The sequence below is a fragment of the Chrysemys picta genome, chromosome 8 (assembly GCF_011386835.1).
Source record: "Chrysemys picta bellii isolate R12L10 chromosome 8, ASM1138683v2, whole genome shotgun sequence".
Classification (NCBI taxonomy): Eukaryota; Metazoa; Chordata; order Testudines; family Emydidae; genus Chrysemys; species Chrysemys picta.
This window is the reverse complement of record NC_088798.1, coordinates 95,381,729-95,401,393: the sequence shown is the minus strand read 5'-3', so window position 1 is coordinate 95,401,393 and position 19,665 is coordinate 95,381,729. Positions and strand designations below refer to the sequence as shown.

The window sequence follows — 19,665 nt, the reverse complement described above, 5'->3', positions numbered from 1 at the left end:
GTAAATTTGCAGTTCAGTGGACTTCCAATGAATATAAACTTAGCAAACAGTGTTTAATAATTTATTAACTTTTCCCATTAAATGGTACATTCTCTAAGATGACAAACAATTTCCTGGTAGTTTTATTTACAGTCTTCAGGATGTTCTGTAAAACTCAATAATGATTACAGACTAAAACACACAACATACATATTTTCAAACATTTAAATAGAAGCACATTTTATTCAAAAGTAATTCTACACACTACTTTTTCCATAAAAATATAAAAAATAGTTTAATTACTATATTTTACCTAAACCAGGATATCTAGGAATTTTCTTTCACATATGATGCCCCCTCCCAAAAAAAGGGAACTCCATCAATAAGAAATTGAAAAGGAGACTGCATCACAAAATTAAATGACTAATGCCATCTGCTTAAATTCACCACAACAGCAGATTAGTTCTATTTAGCAACTTGCAAAAGACATCTTGCAGTATGCAGGGTTGTGATGTTCGTTTGCTGGAATTTTTGGCTAATATGCCTCTTCCATTTCTTTCACAAATGTGCACAAACTTGTCATGTAAAAATAATGGACTGAGCCAAATAATCATTTTATACTGCAAACTATAATGCCAGGTGCCATGTGCCCAACAAACGCAAATTGGCAATTTTACACTACACAATAATTTTGCAAAAATAGCAAAAGGGAAATATCTTCCTTTTGGGAACTATATTTAAAGGTGACTCATTTTTTCTTACTAAACTTCCAATGAAAATAGCTTTTTGTCCTTGCTTTGAAAATAATGTCTCAATTATATTTATGTTACTACCATTTCTCCAACTCATATTCTGTGTGGAAAGCTAAATGAGTTCGGGAGTTGGGGGGGGGAGAGGGGGGAGGGAAGAACCACTGTGGCCCCTCTCTTTTTAGGATACATTTAATTTTTATAAAAAAGGCACAAAGATGAAACTCCTAAGCAGCATTAGTTATTATGATTCGCCCTCCCCCCCCCCCACCTGTAACCCTCGTCTTATTCCGATGCTACTGCTGCAAGAGACATTCTTTGTCTCAGAGAATGTTACAGTTCCATGAACTCAGGAAACAGGCAAAGTTGAAAAGACTAGCTAAAGCCTTTGTACAGTACAAACAGCATATGGATCTCTAACAAATTAGCACTAATAAAGGTTTTATGTTGCAATTAACCTTTGACCTGGAAATCTCAGGAAAAGTCATTTGAGAAAAGCTGAGCAAGAAAGTATAATATATTTCTCAGCAAAGGGATGGAAGTCATCCTCTGAGCAATACTGTGCATTCAGTTTAGCCAGATAATGGTAATGCTATTCGAATACTACACAGCCACTGGTGTTAGAAGCTCTTATTCCTCTTCCTCCCTAACTAGTTTACAGGATTTTCTAAAACATAAATGACACTGCTGTAAACAGAGGGTCAGTATATGACATATACAGCACAATCTGAAACAAGAAGGTTTTGCTCTCTGGCATGTAAACATTAGGGTTACTGGACTTTAGGTCATATAAACAAATCTGATGACAGATTTTTAAACTAAAAAAGTAAAATTTCCCATTAAAGGATTAACCACAAAAATACTCTTTCAATAAGTCTCACTTGCCATGTAATACCTTTTTATGTCCTATGACCGAATATGTAAAACACTTAGAAAGTTTTAAACTGTAGAAATTTTAACCAGTTAAGCTGTTTGGCAATAATATATTCAAAACCTCCTTAGAGAATGACATTATCGTTCACGAATACCAGTCCTACATTGTCACCGAACATGGCACCACACTATTTCTTCTTCTTTTTCTTCGGTGGCTCATCATCAGAGCTGCTGTCTGTGCTGGTGCTGCTGCTACTGGAGGAACTAGAATCTGACTCGAAGTCTGAGGAAGAGGAAGAACTACTTGAAGATGGGGAGGATGAGGAAGTGGAGGAGCTTTCGTCACTGTCGCTGTCATCAGAAGAAGAGGAGGAAGAGGAATCTTCACTCTCGGATGAAGAATCACTAGCTGAACTGATGCTGCTATTGCTGCTGGAACTGGTGACGCTCTTAGACCTGCAAGAAACATGAAAAGGACAGATGAGAGATTTTCTTCCCAGTACAGTGGTCACTGAACAGACCACTACAAAAAAACAATGTTCATTACAATCTTCCAGACGTGATTCTGTCTGAAGGTGGTATTTCCCCCGCTTTCTTGATTCTATTTTGAACAAATACCCTTAAGCCATTTGAGTAATGGGACAGTATAATACATACTTCCCCATCGTAAAACAAAACAGAACTACAGGAGAAAAAGCAAAGGTTTGAAACTTGGTATGGGTATCATCCTTACTGAGGACTGGGGTCTTTGTTTGGTTAGAGTGGGAGAGAGAGAATAAAAGTTTTAAGTGATAGGAAAAAGTGACTGGACAACAACTAAGATTTTAGAAAAGCTTAATGAAGGTCTGTTCCTTTGACATTATTGTACATGCTCCCTGGATGAAATTCTGGCCCCACTGAGGTCAATGAGAGTTTTACTATTGACTTCAGTGGGACAGAATTTCACCCAAGGGATGCTGCTCCCAAGTTACTAATGGAGAAGGAATCCAACGTACCCACCACTACAGTAACATTTTGTGAGATGGAGATTTTAATAATCTCAGTGAAACTTTCAGAAAAAACAAATCCTTTAAAAATAGCGTTATCAAGGGCAAGGAAAAACATGAATATGGGGGTAAATATCATGAAGTCCTGCACGCTCTGCCATTTTTCTGAATTCATATTCTGCAAACGCCAAGCTTTCATTTTGATTTTTAAAAATCAGTCGTTTTCCCATTAAGATGCAGCGACCGCAGATGCGCTACCACTCCTAAGCAGTTTGAGATTTTGGCATGGACAATGCTACTAAGTGCCAAAAATGAACAACACAGGTTTTCCAAAGATACCTCAGCCAAAAACCAAAGGTGTTAGCTCACCTTGCTCGCATTCCATTCAGTCAACTGAATGTCATCCCTAACTGGTACTATGTAAAGTGCTAGAAATATTAAGCATAGGTTCGTCTTTCTCCAGAAAAAAGGAAATTAAATGCAATCATAACATTAAAGGTGCTTAGCTGAAAATCACTAAGTCAGGAAATTCATAAGCTAAGTTTATAACAGCTACATTAACTCTGCCTCATTGTGCATCCACAGTTGTGTCAAATTGACATACGTAGAGCCATGTGTTAGGATGTTCTGAGCCATTAACAACTTAATATACATCTGTTATCTGTATTCCCACCCCCCCCCCAAACAGCTGTTTTTTCCATTGAGGGCAGTTTATTTACAGCTGCTCAGGAAGGAATCTCCAGAAAATAAGCTAATAGAAGCCACATCTTAAAGTGGTGTTCGGAATCATTAGGACGGATCACTACATAGGTAGTAGAGTGGGTACTTGCAGATAATGCCTAATAGCTATTCCCTTGATGGAAAGATTTTGGGGGAGAGGACAAGGGCCAAGGATGGGAAGCAGAAAATCATCTACAATAGAACCTCAGAGTTACAAACATCAGAGTTACGAACTGACCAGTCAATCACACACCTCATTTGGAACCGGAATTATGCAATCAGACTGAAGCAGAGATGCGACCAAAAGCCCTGGCTGGGATGATTTAGTTGGGAATTGGTCCTGCTTTGAGCAGGGGGTTGGACTAGATGACCTCCTGAGGTCCCTTCCAACCCTGATATTCTATGATTCTATGAATAGATGCATTGATTTTGAAATTCCATTTCAATAATATATCAATAAAATGAGTTTTTATATAAGGCAACCTGAATCAGATCTCTGATACTGCACACTAGATACAGGTAAGTGCATCAGAATAAGCAGTAGACTCATGGATCAAAGGAGGCAGAATCAGCCAGAGTCAAAGATCAAGTGTCTTGGGGTTTGCAATCTACCTTCCAAAAGAGTGCCATGAGGGAGGTGGTAAGAGCTAGTGTGGGCACAAGAAAGTCCAAAGCAACCTAAAAGTTATGGGGCACAATTGCAGGAGTTTTGTCATTTCGTATTTTTCTGGTTAAGCCTGTAGCAATGCCACTGGAACTTTAACTTCTGCATCTCTTAACTTCAGGATTTTAAGTATACAACAACATGCTGTGTTGAGTATTTTTGTATTTAATTCTTCCTAATGCATAGTAAGTGTATTTGATGCTTTATAGGCAAATAAATGAATACTGTGGTTGGATCTGAGGAGGCCTATAACACGTGAGAAAACAATTCAAACCAAGAATGTGTAATGTTTTAAAGGTGATCTGCAAAGAAAAAAAATGGGTCTGTCAATGTAAAAATAAAGTCTAAAATCTTTTTGCCAAAATAAAAGGATGTCTTTAATAAAAAAAACATTGCTTCTTCAACTGAGCTGAGAGCTCACCAAGAAATCTACCAGTAAAACCAGCCAAAAAAAAATCTTACTGCGTTATAGGTGAAACCGCGTTATATCGAATTTGCTTTGATCCGCGGGAGTGCACAGCCCTGCCCCCCTGGAGCGCTGCTTTACTGGGTTATATCCGAATTCATATTATATTGGGTCACGTTATATCAGGGTAGAGGTGTATATCATAAAGATGCAAAGAAAAGGGCACTTGACCAATATTTAAAAATCCTTTGCACGTCTCCTTTAAAGGAGGGATTTTGAGACAGAGGGCGTTTTCCGAAATGGAGCGTGGGTGGCTGTTCCAATCAGCAGAGCAGCAATAAAGGAGGCATTAAGCTAGAAGTGGGAGAAGACAGTTAGACCATATTTCCATTAGGGACTGTCACACAAAAATGTTGCTCGCAGATATGGAACACATAACAGCACCAATGGCAACCTTATCACAAAGTTCTACTCGTTTTTTATACTAACACAATAATTAAACTGGTCTAGCTGTGGGCTCCCAGCAGCGTTATCACTGCTTCGTAAGACCCAGTTTTAGTGTCAATGATAGCTTTGTTTGGTTGGGTTTGGATTGGTTTTATTTACAGTCGCTAGAAAAACTTTTAGAGGGAGATGGCAGTTTGGAATGGGGAAGAGATAAGGAACAGCAAGCTCGGGAGAAGGAACTATTATTAACTGGAAAACAGTAGTCAATTATTGCAGTTATTTGAAATACAAATAATGCCCTTCTAGCCAAAGGAAGGAATATTTTTTTCTACTAAAGGGAAGAGTATGTAGAGAAGGGAAGATCAAAGAGGAAAAAGTGAAGACAAAGAATTAGAAGGTGAAGGGGTTGGAGAAACTTCAAGTGCTCATAGCATGACTACTTAGAGGAGGCCAAAAGTGACAAACACAATCCTTCATTTGCAATTTCTACTTCCAGTATCTTACACACCCTCTTTCACATTACCCCCTGCCACAGTGAGTGCAACATCATGCACTGGAATAGCTGTACTTTTAATCTTTTCCCACATACCTTTTTTTCTTGGTCTTCCTTTCTGCAGTACTTTCTCCAGTTCTAATTAAGGGGAGGGGAAAAACAATGGCTTTGATTAATGCAGTGGGAAAAATTAAGTAAACAGGTGCACAGTGGAGTTGAGGTTTATAATAGAAAATCATCATCCCACTGGCAGAAAAGTAAACAATGGGTTGTTATGACTAAAGTTCACTTGGCACATTCACTTTCAGCCATTTTTCAACCCAAGAGGAAGACATTCCCTATAACTTAAAAAAAGCTGTTGTATTTTACCCTTTTAAACATTTTTTTGTATTTGAGTATGCCATACTCTCAGTTACCTTCTGCTAAGGGTTCTCTACCTTAAAATGAAAGTGTCTCTGTCAGTGTGAAAAGAAGATGTGTACAAGTTTTCTTTACCTAATATCTCAAATTATTAAAACTACATTTTCAAAGTCTAAATTAGTTTTCATCATTTATGCTCTTCATGAATTTCTCTCCTGTGCAATAGAAAGAAAACAGTCCATTTTTATTATCATCATCTAACTATTTCACTTTCAGGTCCTCATGCATTCACACACTGATAGAAAGTTTGGGTTTCAAACACTGCAGTGAAATGCTTGTTTAACAAAATATTTTCCTTCGGAATTAAAAAGGAAATCCCATGGAGAGATTTCTGTTGGTCTTAACTTTTGAGAAAACCTTTCCACAAAGTAGCAGTATTAGGCCAAATTTGCCATGACTGTTCCCTTTTCAATTGATATGGTCATATCACCTTCTCAGCCAACTGCAGAGGTAAACCACACGAGGCCTCTATTTTGCATAGTATTTAAGCATGTAATTAATTCCATCCCTGTTCGGGGAGGTGCAGTGTCTGAGTGGTTAAGGTCCTCAGCTACAATCCTGAAGACCCTGGGTTTGAGTACCAAGTATCAGAGGGGTAGCTGTGTTAGTCTGTATCCACAAAAACGATGAGTCCGGTGGCACCTTAAAGACCAACAGATTTATTTGGGCATAAGCTTTCGTGGGTAAAAAACCCACTTCCTCAGATGCATGGAGTTTGAGTGTCACTCGATTTCACACTGAAAGGTTACCTCTTATCACCCAACTGACCATCTTTGATGTGAAGCTGGCCTCATCACTCCCTTGTATACTGTTGGCTATGAAACTGATATAACCACAGCAGCCCAATGAGCCATTGGCTCCAGAGAACTTTGACTTGACTAGTCAGGAAAGCATTTAAGCATATGTTTAACTTTAAGCTTGTATTTACATCCCATTTGACATCCAATGGATTTAAGACCTTTCCAAAAAAGGGATTCTTTCCTTAATCAAGGCCTAATATTAGGAGCAAACTTAGATAAATAGAAGCAAAAACTATTCCTGGTTTTTACAGTTCAGTTGCTCACATTTCACTTAAAAGATGAGCAGCACTGGATTTTAGAGAACAGAGCTCATCCATACAGTATCCAAAATAATGTTGTTGTTTTTTTTTAAAACATAATATTGTAATGAAATGGTACTAGGTAACATCAAGGAGAATGCAGACTTGCCTACCGTCACACAGACCTGCAATATGCTCATGCATTTTGCAGGTCTATGTGACAGAAGGCAAGGTGTCAAGCATTCCCACACAACTGGTAAAAGGATATGGGTCTGTGTGCAAGAAGAGTGATTTCCTCACATAATCCCCAGTTGCCATACAGAGAGTTCACTAAACTACAAACCAGGAGCTCACAAATTCTAATCCCAACTCTTTTACTAATTATTCTCTCTATTTCTGTGCCCTCCACAACCTTCACTAATCAGGGCCTCATGTGCCACCTTAGAGGAGGCACTTATTCATTCATTCATTTTACATCAGGCAAAGCTGCGAATAGAACCCTGGTCTCTAATTTGCCAAAATGCCTGTCAGAAGAAAGGGCCTAGATTATGTGTTAACCTAACCCATGATAACAGAGTGTGGATTCTTTGTCCCGCTCTAGTGGCCAACCAAGACAGAAATTTATGAGTCTGCTACTGCCTCCATACTAATGTGTATTGTCCTGGAGCTCAAGTGGTAGAAACCCATACTTTTAAATCCAGAACTCCCAGGTTCAAACTCTGCAGATGATCCAAACAGAGACACTATTACACTTGTCTATGCAATCTCTACTCTACCATACTCAGCTCCCAGAGCCAGCAATACAAATCAGGACTCCTCATACCCTACATTCACAAGCAGTTGTCTAACCCAGTAATAAAGTGTGCTGTCTCCCACTCTACAATCTGCTCCATAAGGGGGATAACAGTAAGCTTTCCCCTATCAGTTATTCCTATAGTTGCCATGGTAGAGGACGATGGCATAGATCTGAAGATTGTGGGATCAAACCTGTGTTGTTTTATTATTGGCCTGCTGCTGCCCTATAGATAAACCAAGGTCTTAATTCTCTACAGATGCATGAGCATTAAATCCACACTCCTCCCCTACACAGAATCACACAGCTGGAATCTGTGCTGGTATGCAAATTAGTTACAAATATGAAAAATTAAGTAATTTGCATGTATCACACAGAGTTGCACAAAACTTGGCAGCTACTGGAATTAAACCTTTTAAGCCTCCATTTGGTACTGTACTTATATCATCATTCCCTATAGAAAAGCCAGGGAGTCTGCCCTCAGGATGTTGAGGAGGTACTGCACGTCTCAGCTTTGTACTACATAAAACGTATTACATTTTTAAACAAGCGGTAATTCAGTTTTACACTTTTAGAATCTTACAGCAATTTTTTTAGAATTTTAGAAGCCTTTAAAATTCTTTTTCCATTGTCTTCATTAAGAACATTATTCGTAGTATTTAAAGTATATTTACATTTCATTCTTACGTCACTTCCCTTCCTCACCCCAGCTATTGTACAGTACTTGATGCCTAACAAGTAGGGACAAGGAAATATGTCCCAAATGTTGCATCAAAATTTGAATAAATTTTAGTGTCTAAAAGCACACAGTCATTATGTATTAGAGGGCTTCATAATCAGAATTATTACTTTGTACTGAAGTTCCTCAATTTTAGGTCACACAACCTCCATCTAGGTCAATAACTATTAACTAACTAGAAGGATCATAGTGCAAAATTATTTTCCCACATTACCTAGTCTTGGACAACCGGACTTGTTTGCCAGTGCAAGGCTATATTACATATATAGTTATTCCATTTAAAAAACTACATTTGTCAGAAAATGAAGATGTGAAAACTGACACAATGGCTTTAATTTTGGCCCTTTTAAATGTGTATTACTTTTACAACCATATTGTTCTACGTAGGTTTTTATATGGAATGTCCTAGATTTTTGTTGGGGTTTTTTTAAGAAAAAAGTCCAAAAAAAAAAAAAAAAAAAAACCCAGTATGTACACAGGTCATAACATAAGCGAATCTCATTATGCTGTAATTATGCACACCAATCAAGTTTTTTTTTTAAAAAAACCCTCACACCCATCACATCCCCCTTTTCTCTAGAAAACAGATAATTATTTAAAAAGTGCTTGTGCTAAAATGCATACCAAATTTCACTTTTATAATGCCAAACTATTTCCACATTAAACCTTTTAAAAAGAAATAGTTCAAAACATTTTTTTAATAATAAAAGTATTTTCCTCCACACCGCTCACATTTTTAAAAATGGCCGAACCATTTTTTGCTCAGACTTTAAAAGAAAATTAACCCTTAGGTGGAGACCTTGTGTAACCCCCACACCTTCTGGGTGTGGTGTTCTGTCCCCTCCAGTGGCACCGAGACCACTTAGAGATTAATGAGGCTGCTACTGCCTTAGTTAAGGCTTTTAGCTCATGCAGTAGAGGCTCATGCATTAAGCTTCAGAGATCCCAGGTTTGATCCCCCTGCTGACAACCGGGATCTGTCCATGTTACACTTGCATAGAAAATTTCAGCCCCAAAAGAATAAAGATTCAGAAAGTCATAAGCAACTGACAAAGGGAAAAATAAAGTTAGAATGAAAATGCTTAAGAAACCTTAAATCCTTGGAAGCAGCAAAGAGTCCTGTGGCACCTTATAAACTAACAGACGTATAGGAGCATGAGCTTTCGTGGGTGAATACCCACTTCTTCGGATGCATGGGTGGGTATTCACCCACAAAAGCTCATGCTCTAATACGTCTGTTAGTCTATAAGATGCCACAGGACTCTTTGCTGCTTTTACAGATCCAGACTAACACGGCTACCCCTTTGATACTTAAATCTTTGGGCTTCACTTGGCCAATGGCATTAAGCACTGTGTTGTCTAACCCTGCTTAAAACAAGTCTACACAACACAAGGTTCAACACATCAGCAGCCATTAGTTCTTGCCTATGCTAGTGTTCCTACCATTGCTACCGATAGTGAGTACCATTGCTATTCAGTATATGATAACAGCTAGGAGGATGGTCGACATAAAAATTATATGAAATATCCCTTTATGTTCAACATTTTGGAAAGCTTCTCAGTTCATTAAATGACTTCATTTTCTCTCTGAAGGCACTTTTGATTAAAAGGGTGAAATGCTTGAGTGCTGAATTCTTCTTCACTGGGAGAAACAACACAATTCTATCTAGGGGCCACAAGAATTAAGTGAAGTCACACTTCAGATTAAGGCAAAGTCCAATTTGGATATTTCTTCTTGGTTGCAGGTATCACCTGCCTAGGTGTCTCAGATGTCAAAACTGCAAAGCATGTAGTTCTTTTAATCCAATAAGATGTATCCACGATATTTCTAGGAATAAAGAATTGGCAATACATATGAATCCATATCTTGCTCCCCTATTTGCTTTTTATTCTTCAAACTAAAAGCAAGGAAAAACCATGCTCCTGATACACTGTTAACGTAGCACCTGTGTTTTTGTTGGTGGACACATTTATGGTGAGACTATAAAAATGACACATCACATACTTTTCTAATTATGCTTATTGTCCCCACACTAGGAAACAAACTGTTTTCTAAGCCCCATGTAAACATGTAATAAGGTAAGTGGTCAAGATGTCCAGAAAACAATGACCCATTACAAAAAGGCCCCATTACTTATTTTGACTTTATTCCAGTGACCCATTTTTGTTTAAAAAACCTGTTTGATCTAAGTTATAACAGGGAGAGATTGACCAAATAACCTGTGGATACTGTGGGATACAAATACACGTGTATATGCCTTTTACATACAGTAACTATTAATGTTAATGGGAGTTACACATACAGACTGAAGAGAATGAACACAAAAACCACACAAAGAAAACTGACCACGGTACTACAATCTCCCAAACACAGTCTATACATACTTCTGCTAATGGTTTTTAAGCCTTAGACTGGCTGATCTTACCTTTGTTGCAACAATAGTCTGTTTTCTTTTTCTTTCAGAGCTTTCGCTAATTCCACTGTCCTTGATGGTCTGTGCAGATATTTTCTTTTCCCGGTACATTCATAGGTCCAATGTCCAAACTCTAAACACTTCTGACATCTCACATGCTGCTTGTTTGCCTCCCTACAAAAATACAGAATTTGCTTAAGAGCAGGTTTGTATTTAAAGTTGGGATATTTAAGCACAATCAACACTATCTATTGAAAATTACATGGTGCATTTTAGCATACCAGTCCTAAGACAAAGTATTTGTCTTGTTTAATTTGAGCTTTAACTGTCTGCCTGTATTTATTGGTGCTTTAGCTTTTCTCAAGTCAGAACAATCCTGCATTTCATTGGGGCAGACAAGCACATGCATATACCTGCATATAGTCAATGGCAGGGTTGGGTCCTTTGTGATTACTGGAATGTTCCTGTATCAGTTATTTATCAGAATGAACACAAAGACACTTTTCTATTCCAGAACTGGAGCTCTCAAGTCTCTCTTTCTGCTGAAGTGGTAAAGACTAAACTACACTTTGCTCTTGGTTGACACATTGGCAAACGGTGTGTGGCCAGCATTTTAGACTAATAACTCCTATTGGTTGGTCTCTCTTTCAATCTTTCCTCACTCTGCTTGGAGTTCATAATTTCCCATTCCCTTCAGAATTTAAAATTCATAAACAACTATTAAAGAGTTTGAAGAAAAGTGGAAGTGGAGTAATTCTTAAGTTTCAGCCAGTGAACAAAGGTAATTCAATTATTGAAAACACAATTCTTGTCCCAAACTATCAAATATTTTGGCAGCATGTTTTATATTCCTGCACCAACAGCGGGCAATATGGTTACATAAACATAGATAAATGTTAGTAAATTGTACCCGATGTTACAATCTCCGAAGAATTTGCACCTGCCTCCATAGTTTTTTCAAACAAGCACCTACAAACCTGTTCCTATCCATTGAGTCAGTTAGTTGCAATATTTTGGGCAGCCTAATTTTCAAATCATGGGAGTGTAGTGATTAGAGGCAGAACAGAATGTCAGACTAAATAGGACACCGTGTTCCTCGTGGGAAATTAAAGAGCGATCCTACAATTTCAGCAGCCAGTTAATGACTGCTATCACAAAAGATGCAACTGAGGCATGTGAAGTTCGAAGGTAACATTTTACTCTGTCCATCCCAAGTATAACCTGACTCTGACTTTCTTGCGTGCATAATTCACTAGAGTTAGCCATGCAAAATTTTACTCACCTGCTTCCTGAGAAGGTGTAAACTATTAATTTTTCACCATCGTCACAGTAAACATGGGTGAATAATTTTGAGCCCACATTGGTAAATAGTCAGAGAGTTTTGCAATACTTTGCTAGAAATCACAGAGTGAAAAAACTTCCTTTCAGTTTAATATGGGTTAAAGGAGACTCTGATGATATAATCATCCTGAAGAAGTGAGTTCCCACTAACAACTTTTCACTGACACAGGAAGGGAGCTAAAGTTGTTTCCTCTGTTTTATTTTTCCCTCCCACTCCTCATTAATTTCTTTATCTTTAAAATAAAATATTTAGCACTTTTACTTTGATTCATATTTACACTCCCGAGAGGTAGGTATTAGTCTCCTTTTACAAATGAGGAAATTAAAGCAGAGATATTAAGTGACTCACCCAAGGTCACATCACAAATTGGTGCCAGAGCCAAGATAAAAAATAGGATTTTCTGACTCCCAGTCTTCTGCTCAATTTATTGCACCAAGCTGCCTTTCAACTCTGCCTTTTACCCCCTTCCCTCAACTGAAAGACTCACTTCAGAAAGTTCAGTCCATTCAGAGCCACTCAACAGCCACATACTACTAGAAAGAGGAAAATTCCTAACTGCATATTTAGCATTTAGACACAGTGAATAGGAGGAGGATAGGAGGAAGGAGGAGAGAGAGGCTATTAGCATTGATGGATGTTTTGGTTTGGTGTGAAACTATGAGTCACCTACTGCGGTACAGAAGAATGGCATGGTTCACTGGCCTTTGTCATCACTTACTCAGGCTCCCAGGTCTATCAAGTTTCTAATAGTCATCCTGTCTATAACATCCAACACCTTTTCGAGACTAAACTTCTCTGGCTTCTTGTAGTAGCCCTAAGGAGAAATGGTGCTAATTTAGATTCAATAGGGAACAAATAAGACTCACAATTAATTGCACACAATTAACTTTGAGAATTTAATTTCAGTAGGGAACAGTACTTTTAGTAAGTAGGCTGAACAAGATTCTAGGGCTACTGAAAGTTTTTTAAAGTTTTATTTTCTCAAGCTCCATTTCTAGACTCCACCGAGAGAATATCTGTGAATACTGAACTGCCTTGAGACACATGTTGCACTCAATGGTCAGCCCCCCATTAGCCTACTAATATAACTCTACTTCAAATTTTACAAAGGTTAAAAAAAGAACTGAGGGCTAACTAGGTGTATTTAGACTACCGAATACATGGCGTTGTAAACAAAATGAGGCCCCAAACAGCCAGTAAACCGTCACTGATATATTTTATGTGGTGGATGGCACTTAATAGACAAATATTAAAAAAGATCTTTGCTATTAAAACGTTACCGTATAGGTTTGGATGTAACATAAAAACCTTGCATGTGCTGGAGGGGTATCCAAACTAATTGAAACATACTGCTTCCAGCCCCCACTAAGAAGAGGGGCTGAAACACCTATATACTGTAGCAATATATGTTTTACTAGACATGCTTAGAGATAGATGAAGATTCTTATGCCGCCGGCCTATTCCTCCATGGAGATTAGTAGAAAAGGAAGATTTTTCTGCTGCATCAACTCCCTGCCAACTCCTACAGAAATCAGCCTTGTCTCAACTGAAGCTCAAAGGAGGAGGAAGTTTGGTACAATGAATCCAGGGTTTTTTTGGTCAATGTAGTCAATCTCCAAGAGGAGGTAACTAGGTTGACGGAAGAATTCTTTTGTCAATGTAACCGCGTCTACACTGGGGGTTAGGTTGACCTAACTCAGGGGTCGGCAACGTTCAGCACGCGGCTCGCCAGGGTAAGCACCCTGGCGGGCCGGGCCAGTTTTATTTACCTGCTGACGCGGCAGGTTCTGCCGATCGCGGCCCCCACTGGCCACGGTTCACCGTCCCGGGCCAATGGGGGCGGCGAGAAGCGGCGCGGGCGAGCGATGTGCTGGCCACCGCTTCTTGCCGCCCCCATTGGCCCGGGACGGTGAACCGCGGCCAGTGGGGGCCGCGATCGGCCGAACCTGCCGCGTCAGCAGGTAAATAAAACTGGCCCGGCCCGCCAGGGTGCTTACCCTGGCGAGCCACGTGCTGAACGTTGCCAACCCCTGACCTAACTAAAGATGCAAAACTTTTCACAGACCTGAGCGACATAGCTAGGTTGATCTAAATTTTTAAGCAAAACCAGGCCTTAGACTTCTGGCTCTGCCACAGATGCCATATGTGAGCAGAACTAGCACAGTTCCTCCACTTAATGAACACGCAAACACAAACAAACATTCAGCTTTTGGTGCCAACTCAAACCAGCACATATCTTCTCTACTGGAAAACACTAGAAAACTAGATAGTACAACCAAACAAAAACATACCATCACTTCCAAGTCCCAACACCACTCATCTCCTGACCAAAAAAGCAGACAATTCCACCCAAACCAAAATAAAAACTAAATCTAAAAGCAGTCTAATCAACGAGGGGGAAAAAGATCAAACAAACTAGACTGCTACAGATTTCTAAGCACAGCCCTAACAGCAAATCTCATACAAGTGAAATGGACAAGACTAAGGCCTTGTCTACACTACTAAGTTTTGTCGACAAAAGGCAGCCCAAAACAGAGCAAAGAAGACATGTTCCAGGGGGTATCGCACTTCTCCAATGCAGAGAAAAGGGAATGCAAGGAGTGGAGGGAAGCCGAAAGGCAGGACAGAAAAGAAAATCAGAAGTTTATTAAGGATGCTTCTGAGCAGATGTTTAAAGTCATGGAGGAGCAAACGCAGATGCTGAAGTCCTTAATAATGCTGCAGACTGAGCAGATGCATGCATGCCCTCCCCTGCAGCACATTCAGAACTTTTTTCCATGCACCCCTCCCCAAACTCCACCCGCACAGTCCTTTCTGCTTTCCTGGACTTCTCAGTTTCCCCTTCACTCCACTCCCTATGACAACTTTAAAAACGATAGCTGGACCTACACACAGCTCTGAACGTCTGCCCTTCCCTGGTACCTCCTTCCCCACCAAGCATCTTTGTGTGAGTGTGTGTCGTTTCTTGTACAATAAAAGCAAAGTTTTTGAACAGTAACTCATCTTTATTTGTTTCCTACAAATTGAGATAGCAGGCACTACCAATACATACACAGGCATTTTAACCATTTGCTTACTGGAATGTAATACCCAAAATGTCACCATTGCTTCCTAGGAAAACTACATGTAATGTAACATTGCAGCACCAATCACAAAGATACACATTATTGGTTCTCATTTTCAAAGTGTTGCCTCAAAGCCTCCCTGATTCAAATTACCCAACTCTGGGCCCTTCTGACAGCTCAAAATCAGCAGCCAAGCAGTCTGCCTCAACACTCCACCTCTAAGCAAACCTTTCACCCTTAGCTTCACAAAGATTATGCAATAAAAATACATTAAATAAATTAATGAAGAATATCCTATCTCCTAAAATGGACCTTGAAAGTCATTGAGTCCAGCCCCCTGCCTTCACTAGCAGGCCCATGTACTGATTTTGCCCCAGATCCCTAAGTGGCCCCCTCAAGGATTGAACTCACAACCCTGAGTTTAGGAGGCCAATGCTCAAACCACTGAGCTATCCCTCCCCCCATGTCGTTATGCCTATAGGAATATTATCCTCATTGAGGTCTAACCTGCCATAAAAGCATTGCCAGTGCTTCTTTAATCTGCCAAAGGCACATCCCAGAGTCATCCGGCACCTACTCAGCCTGTTGTTGAACCGCTCCTTACTGCTGTCCAGGTTTCCTGTGTAAGGTTTCATGAGCCATGGTTGTAAGGGGTACGCCGGGTCTCCCAGGATCACTATGGGCATTTCAATATCCCCCACTGTAATCTTCTGGTCTGGAAAGAAAGTCCCCGCTTGTAGCTTTCTATACCGGCCGGTGTTCCTGACGATGCGTGTGTCATGCACCTTCCTGGACCACCCCACGTTGATGTCAGTGAAACGCCCATGGTGATCCCCAAGCGCCTGCAACACCATGGAGAAGTACCCTTTCCTATTGATGTACTCCATCGCAAAGTGGTCTGGTGCCAAAATTGGAACGGGTGTGCCACCTAGCACCCCTCCAGTTAGAGAAACCCATTTCTGCAAAGCCGTCCACTATTTCACGCATATTTCCCAGAGTCACGGTCCTTCGTAGTAGGATGTGATTAATTGCCCTGCACACTTGCATTAATGCAGCCCCAACAGTTGACTTTCTGATTCCAAATTGATTCGCGACCAACCAGTAGCAGTCTGGAGTTGCCAGCTTTCACATGATTGCCACACACTTCTCTACCAATAGGGCGGCTCTCATTCTGGTGTCCTTGCACCACAGTGCTGGGGAGAGCTCCGCACATAGTTCCAGGAAGGTGGCTTTCCGCATCCAAAAGTTCTGTAGCCACTGCTTGTCATCCCACACCTGTATGACAATACGATCCCACCATTCAGTGCTTGTTTCCCGAGCCCAAAAGCAATGGTCCACCCTCTGCAGCTGTTCTGTGAATGCCAAAAGCAATCTAAAGTTGCTCCTATGCATATCACACAGCATGTCAGGCAACTGGGAGTCTTCTTCAGTTAGGAATATCACAATTAACTGCACTGCCATCCGCGATGTCTTCATGACAGTTATCAGAGCATAAGAGAGCAGTGCGGGATCCATCCCTTCTCACAAAGATGCCGGAGTGCACAGCAAAGAAGGGCCATTAAAAATTCCATGAAAGAAAGCCAGAAGCCCATGGAATGCTGGGACAGAAAGCAATGCATCACAGGACATTGAGCCCGGTCCCAAGATGCGCCACGATCTGCTCCACCTTCCCACAAGACCTAGTGGCAGAAGGTGTCGAGCTGGACTGTGGGATACGTACCCACAGTGCACTGCTCACACTGTTGATGCCAGTGCCCCAAGTGTGGATGCGCTTTGCTGAAAGAGGGAGTGAGTGTGAACATGCAATACCGATTTTTATTATAGTGCTTTTTGAGTATCGACATAACTTTTGTTGACAAAACTCTGTAGTGTAGACAAGGCCTAAGGCAAGCTCATACTGAACATGGGATCAGTGACTATAAACTATAAATGGAAGCTAGGGGATAAGTAGCACAATGCAAAACACATACAACCAACATGTAAAAGGAAAAGTTGAAATGGAGAAACTGTTCCAAAATGAAAGGGAAATAATTATTCCATAAATCATTAGAAATTATTAAACTTTCCACTGAAAAGTAAGGAAAAACTATGTAATCCTGGAAAAAGAAAGAAATGCAAGAACACTATCCAGCCCCATTAATCGCATCTGAAACAGACAAATATGACAAATAATTACAGGGAACAAACTCCCACAAACTACAGTGAAATCCTAAACAGACATTTGATGTACTTTATCTACTGGTACCCCAGGCTTATCTTTTGCTCACTTGGCTCGAAAGGCTATAAAAGCACCTACCAACAACAAAAATTCATTTGAAATTACTTTGGCCAAGTTACTTTAAGGTGATCTGCATAACTTAAAAACAAAAATGTAGGCTTGTGCTTTTTTGTGTGCACTTCTGTAGATGTGTTAATAAAAGAGACCTGACGTGATTTTTTTTCTGCCTTTCTTTTGATAAACTTTAAAATATTGTGTTTTCTCCCTGGTTTACTTGTGAACCTCATGAATCTCCCAGTGGTGTGTATTGTGAGTTCTCACACCTTAACTGAAAGGTGGGGGTGTTGAACTTTTAACATTTTGTGGAAAGAATGCCATAATTAATTAATCAGACATTGGTGTTAACAACTACTCAAAACAATCGGACTAAAACATCCTTCCTCTCTCAGTCATTCAGCTTTCATTCTTGACTATTGTAATACCATCATTTCACTAGTTCTTCAATCACCATAGTCTGCCAAGACACACAAGATCTGAATTTCTGGTGTAAAAACCAAGCAGAATATTTTCTGAACCTTTGAAAGGGGGGAGAAAAAAAGCCCATTTAACCTCTTTGTTTATCGGGGGCTGATCTGTAATGGTACTTAACTATCTCACGCTGATAGTGAAACTCTTAGTTTGTTAACATTTGTAAAGAGCTTTGAAATCCTCAGATGCAAGGAACTAGAGAGGTGAAGAGTATTTATTATTCCTGTAACGGCCTGTACCATGGTTCACTTTTAATCTTCCAAACTATATTATAGAATTTGTTTTTAAGAATCAGTGAGCAGCAGTCCTGTCCCAGTTCACAGACAGGGTAGAATTAGCTCTTTCTGGGAGAAAGTACTTCATTATCCACTCCAACGAAAGATTTACAACTTAACTTTAAAAGAAGAAATATCTGCTCTCATGCTAAAACAACAAGGAGTCTGGTGGCACCTTAAAGACTAACAGATTTATTTGGGCATAAGCTTTCGTGAGTAAAAACCTCACTTCTTTGGATGCATCCGAAGAAGTGAGGTTTTTACTCACGAAAGCTTATGCCCAAATAAATCTGTTAGTCTTTAAGGTGCCACCAGACTCCTTGTTGTTTTGGTAGATACAGACTAACACGGCTACCCCCTGATACTTGCTCTCATGCTGCGGCCCTTTACCCGTGGGACTGTCCCCCTATGGGGGAGGGAGGGCTACTCTCCAGTGCTGCAAGGTGCACGTCAGACACCTGAGGAGCTGTGGAGATGAAGGGTCCTGTACACATGCAATGCATTATCTACTGCCCCTCACCACCGCCTATCCCACGTCCCCTGGCGTACGTGACTGGGCTGGCCAGCCACCACTACCCGCCCCACTCCCGAAGGGCTTGCTCCACACCCAACTTGCAGGCTCTCCGGGATGGGTGAAGGAAGCGATTCTCCTCCCCACGCACCACCCGAGGGGCGCAGGCACACGGGCATCACCGACTCCACCGGGACTCCCCGCCGAGGCGCCCCTTCCCAGGAGAGCCCACGTCTCTGAGGCTTCCCCTCCAAGACAACCCTCCTCTCGGGCTGCCACATGAGGACAAGCCCCTCGGGGATCCGCTGTCACCGGGGACCCTCCCTTAGCCCCCGGCCCGGCGCACTCACGCCTGCCGCCGAGCGATGAGTCGGTGCATGGGAGTCGCCATCTTAGCCCCTGACCGGAAAGTGAAGGGAGCCGACGACAGGCCACCGCGCTGCATGATGGGCAATTCCGCCCTCCTCCTCCTTCCCCATTGGGGGAGAAGCCGGCAGCTGCCTGCCACAAAGAGCCAGGCGCCAGGCGGCTAGAGCGGACGCGCGTTGGGGCCCGTCATCCACCACAGCTCTACTCCTCGGGGGGGGAGGCCTACCTACCTACTGGCTGGTGCTGCTCCCTGCCGTTCCACCGGTGCGCTCAGCTGCTGCCCAGTCTCCTTCTTCCCCGGGACCTCTCGCCCTTCCTTGGGCCATGTGCATGACCGCCCCCCGGGCGGGCGGGCCGGCCATCCCCTTCTTACCCACCTGTACCCACAGTGCATAGGCACCAGTTGCCGTCTCTCGTTTCGGTCTTGTGCTGGTCTCTTCACACTTCTGAGTGTCACATTGATGGATTTAGGTTTCAGAGTGGTAGCTGTGTTAGTCTGTATCAGCAAAAAGAACGAGTAGTTCTTGTTGCACCTTGGAGACTAACAAATTTATTTGGGCATAAGCTTTCGTGGGCTCAAACCCACTTCATCAGATTCATGCAGTGGAAAATACAGTAGGAAGATATATATATAC

At 41.1% G+C, this 19,665-nt stretch overlaps 1 protein-coding gene across 3 annotated transcripts; it reads right to left on the bottom strand.

Moving 5' to 3' along the window:
- Window positions 1-47: 47 nt before the first annotated feature.
- ZCCHC10 (zinc finger CCHC-type containing 10) lies at window positions 48-19,165 on the bottom strand. 3 transcript variants are annotated; one of them, XM_042850870.2, is made up of 5 exons: window positions 19,012-19,089; window positions 12,735-12,878; window positions 10,735-10,896; window positions 5,414-5,455; window positions 48-2,057 (listed from the first exon to the last, which is right to left on the bottom strand). In XM_042850870.2, the coding sequence occupies exons 2-5, from the start codon at window positions 12,773-12,775 to the stop codon at window positions 1,790-1,792; spliced, it is 513 nt and encodes a 170-aa protein (XP_042706804.1). In that variant the 5' UTR covers window positions 12,776-12,878; window positions 19,012-19,089; the 3' UTR covers window positions 48-1,789. The 3 variants fall into 3 exon arrangements, with proteins under 3 accessions (XP_042706804.1, XP_005302897.3, XP_065411985.1); XM_005302840.4 differs by lacking the exon at window positions 12,735-12,878 and having other exon boundaries at window positions 19,012-19,165; XM_065555913.1 differs by lacking the exons at window positions 5,414-5,455; window positions 12,735-12,878 and having other exon boundaries at window positions 19,012-19,165.
- Window positions 19,166-19,665: the final 500 nt, after the last annotated feature.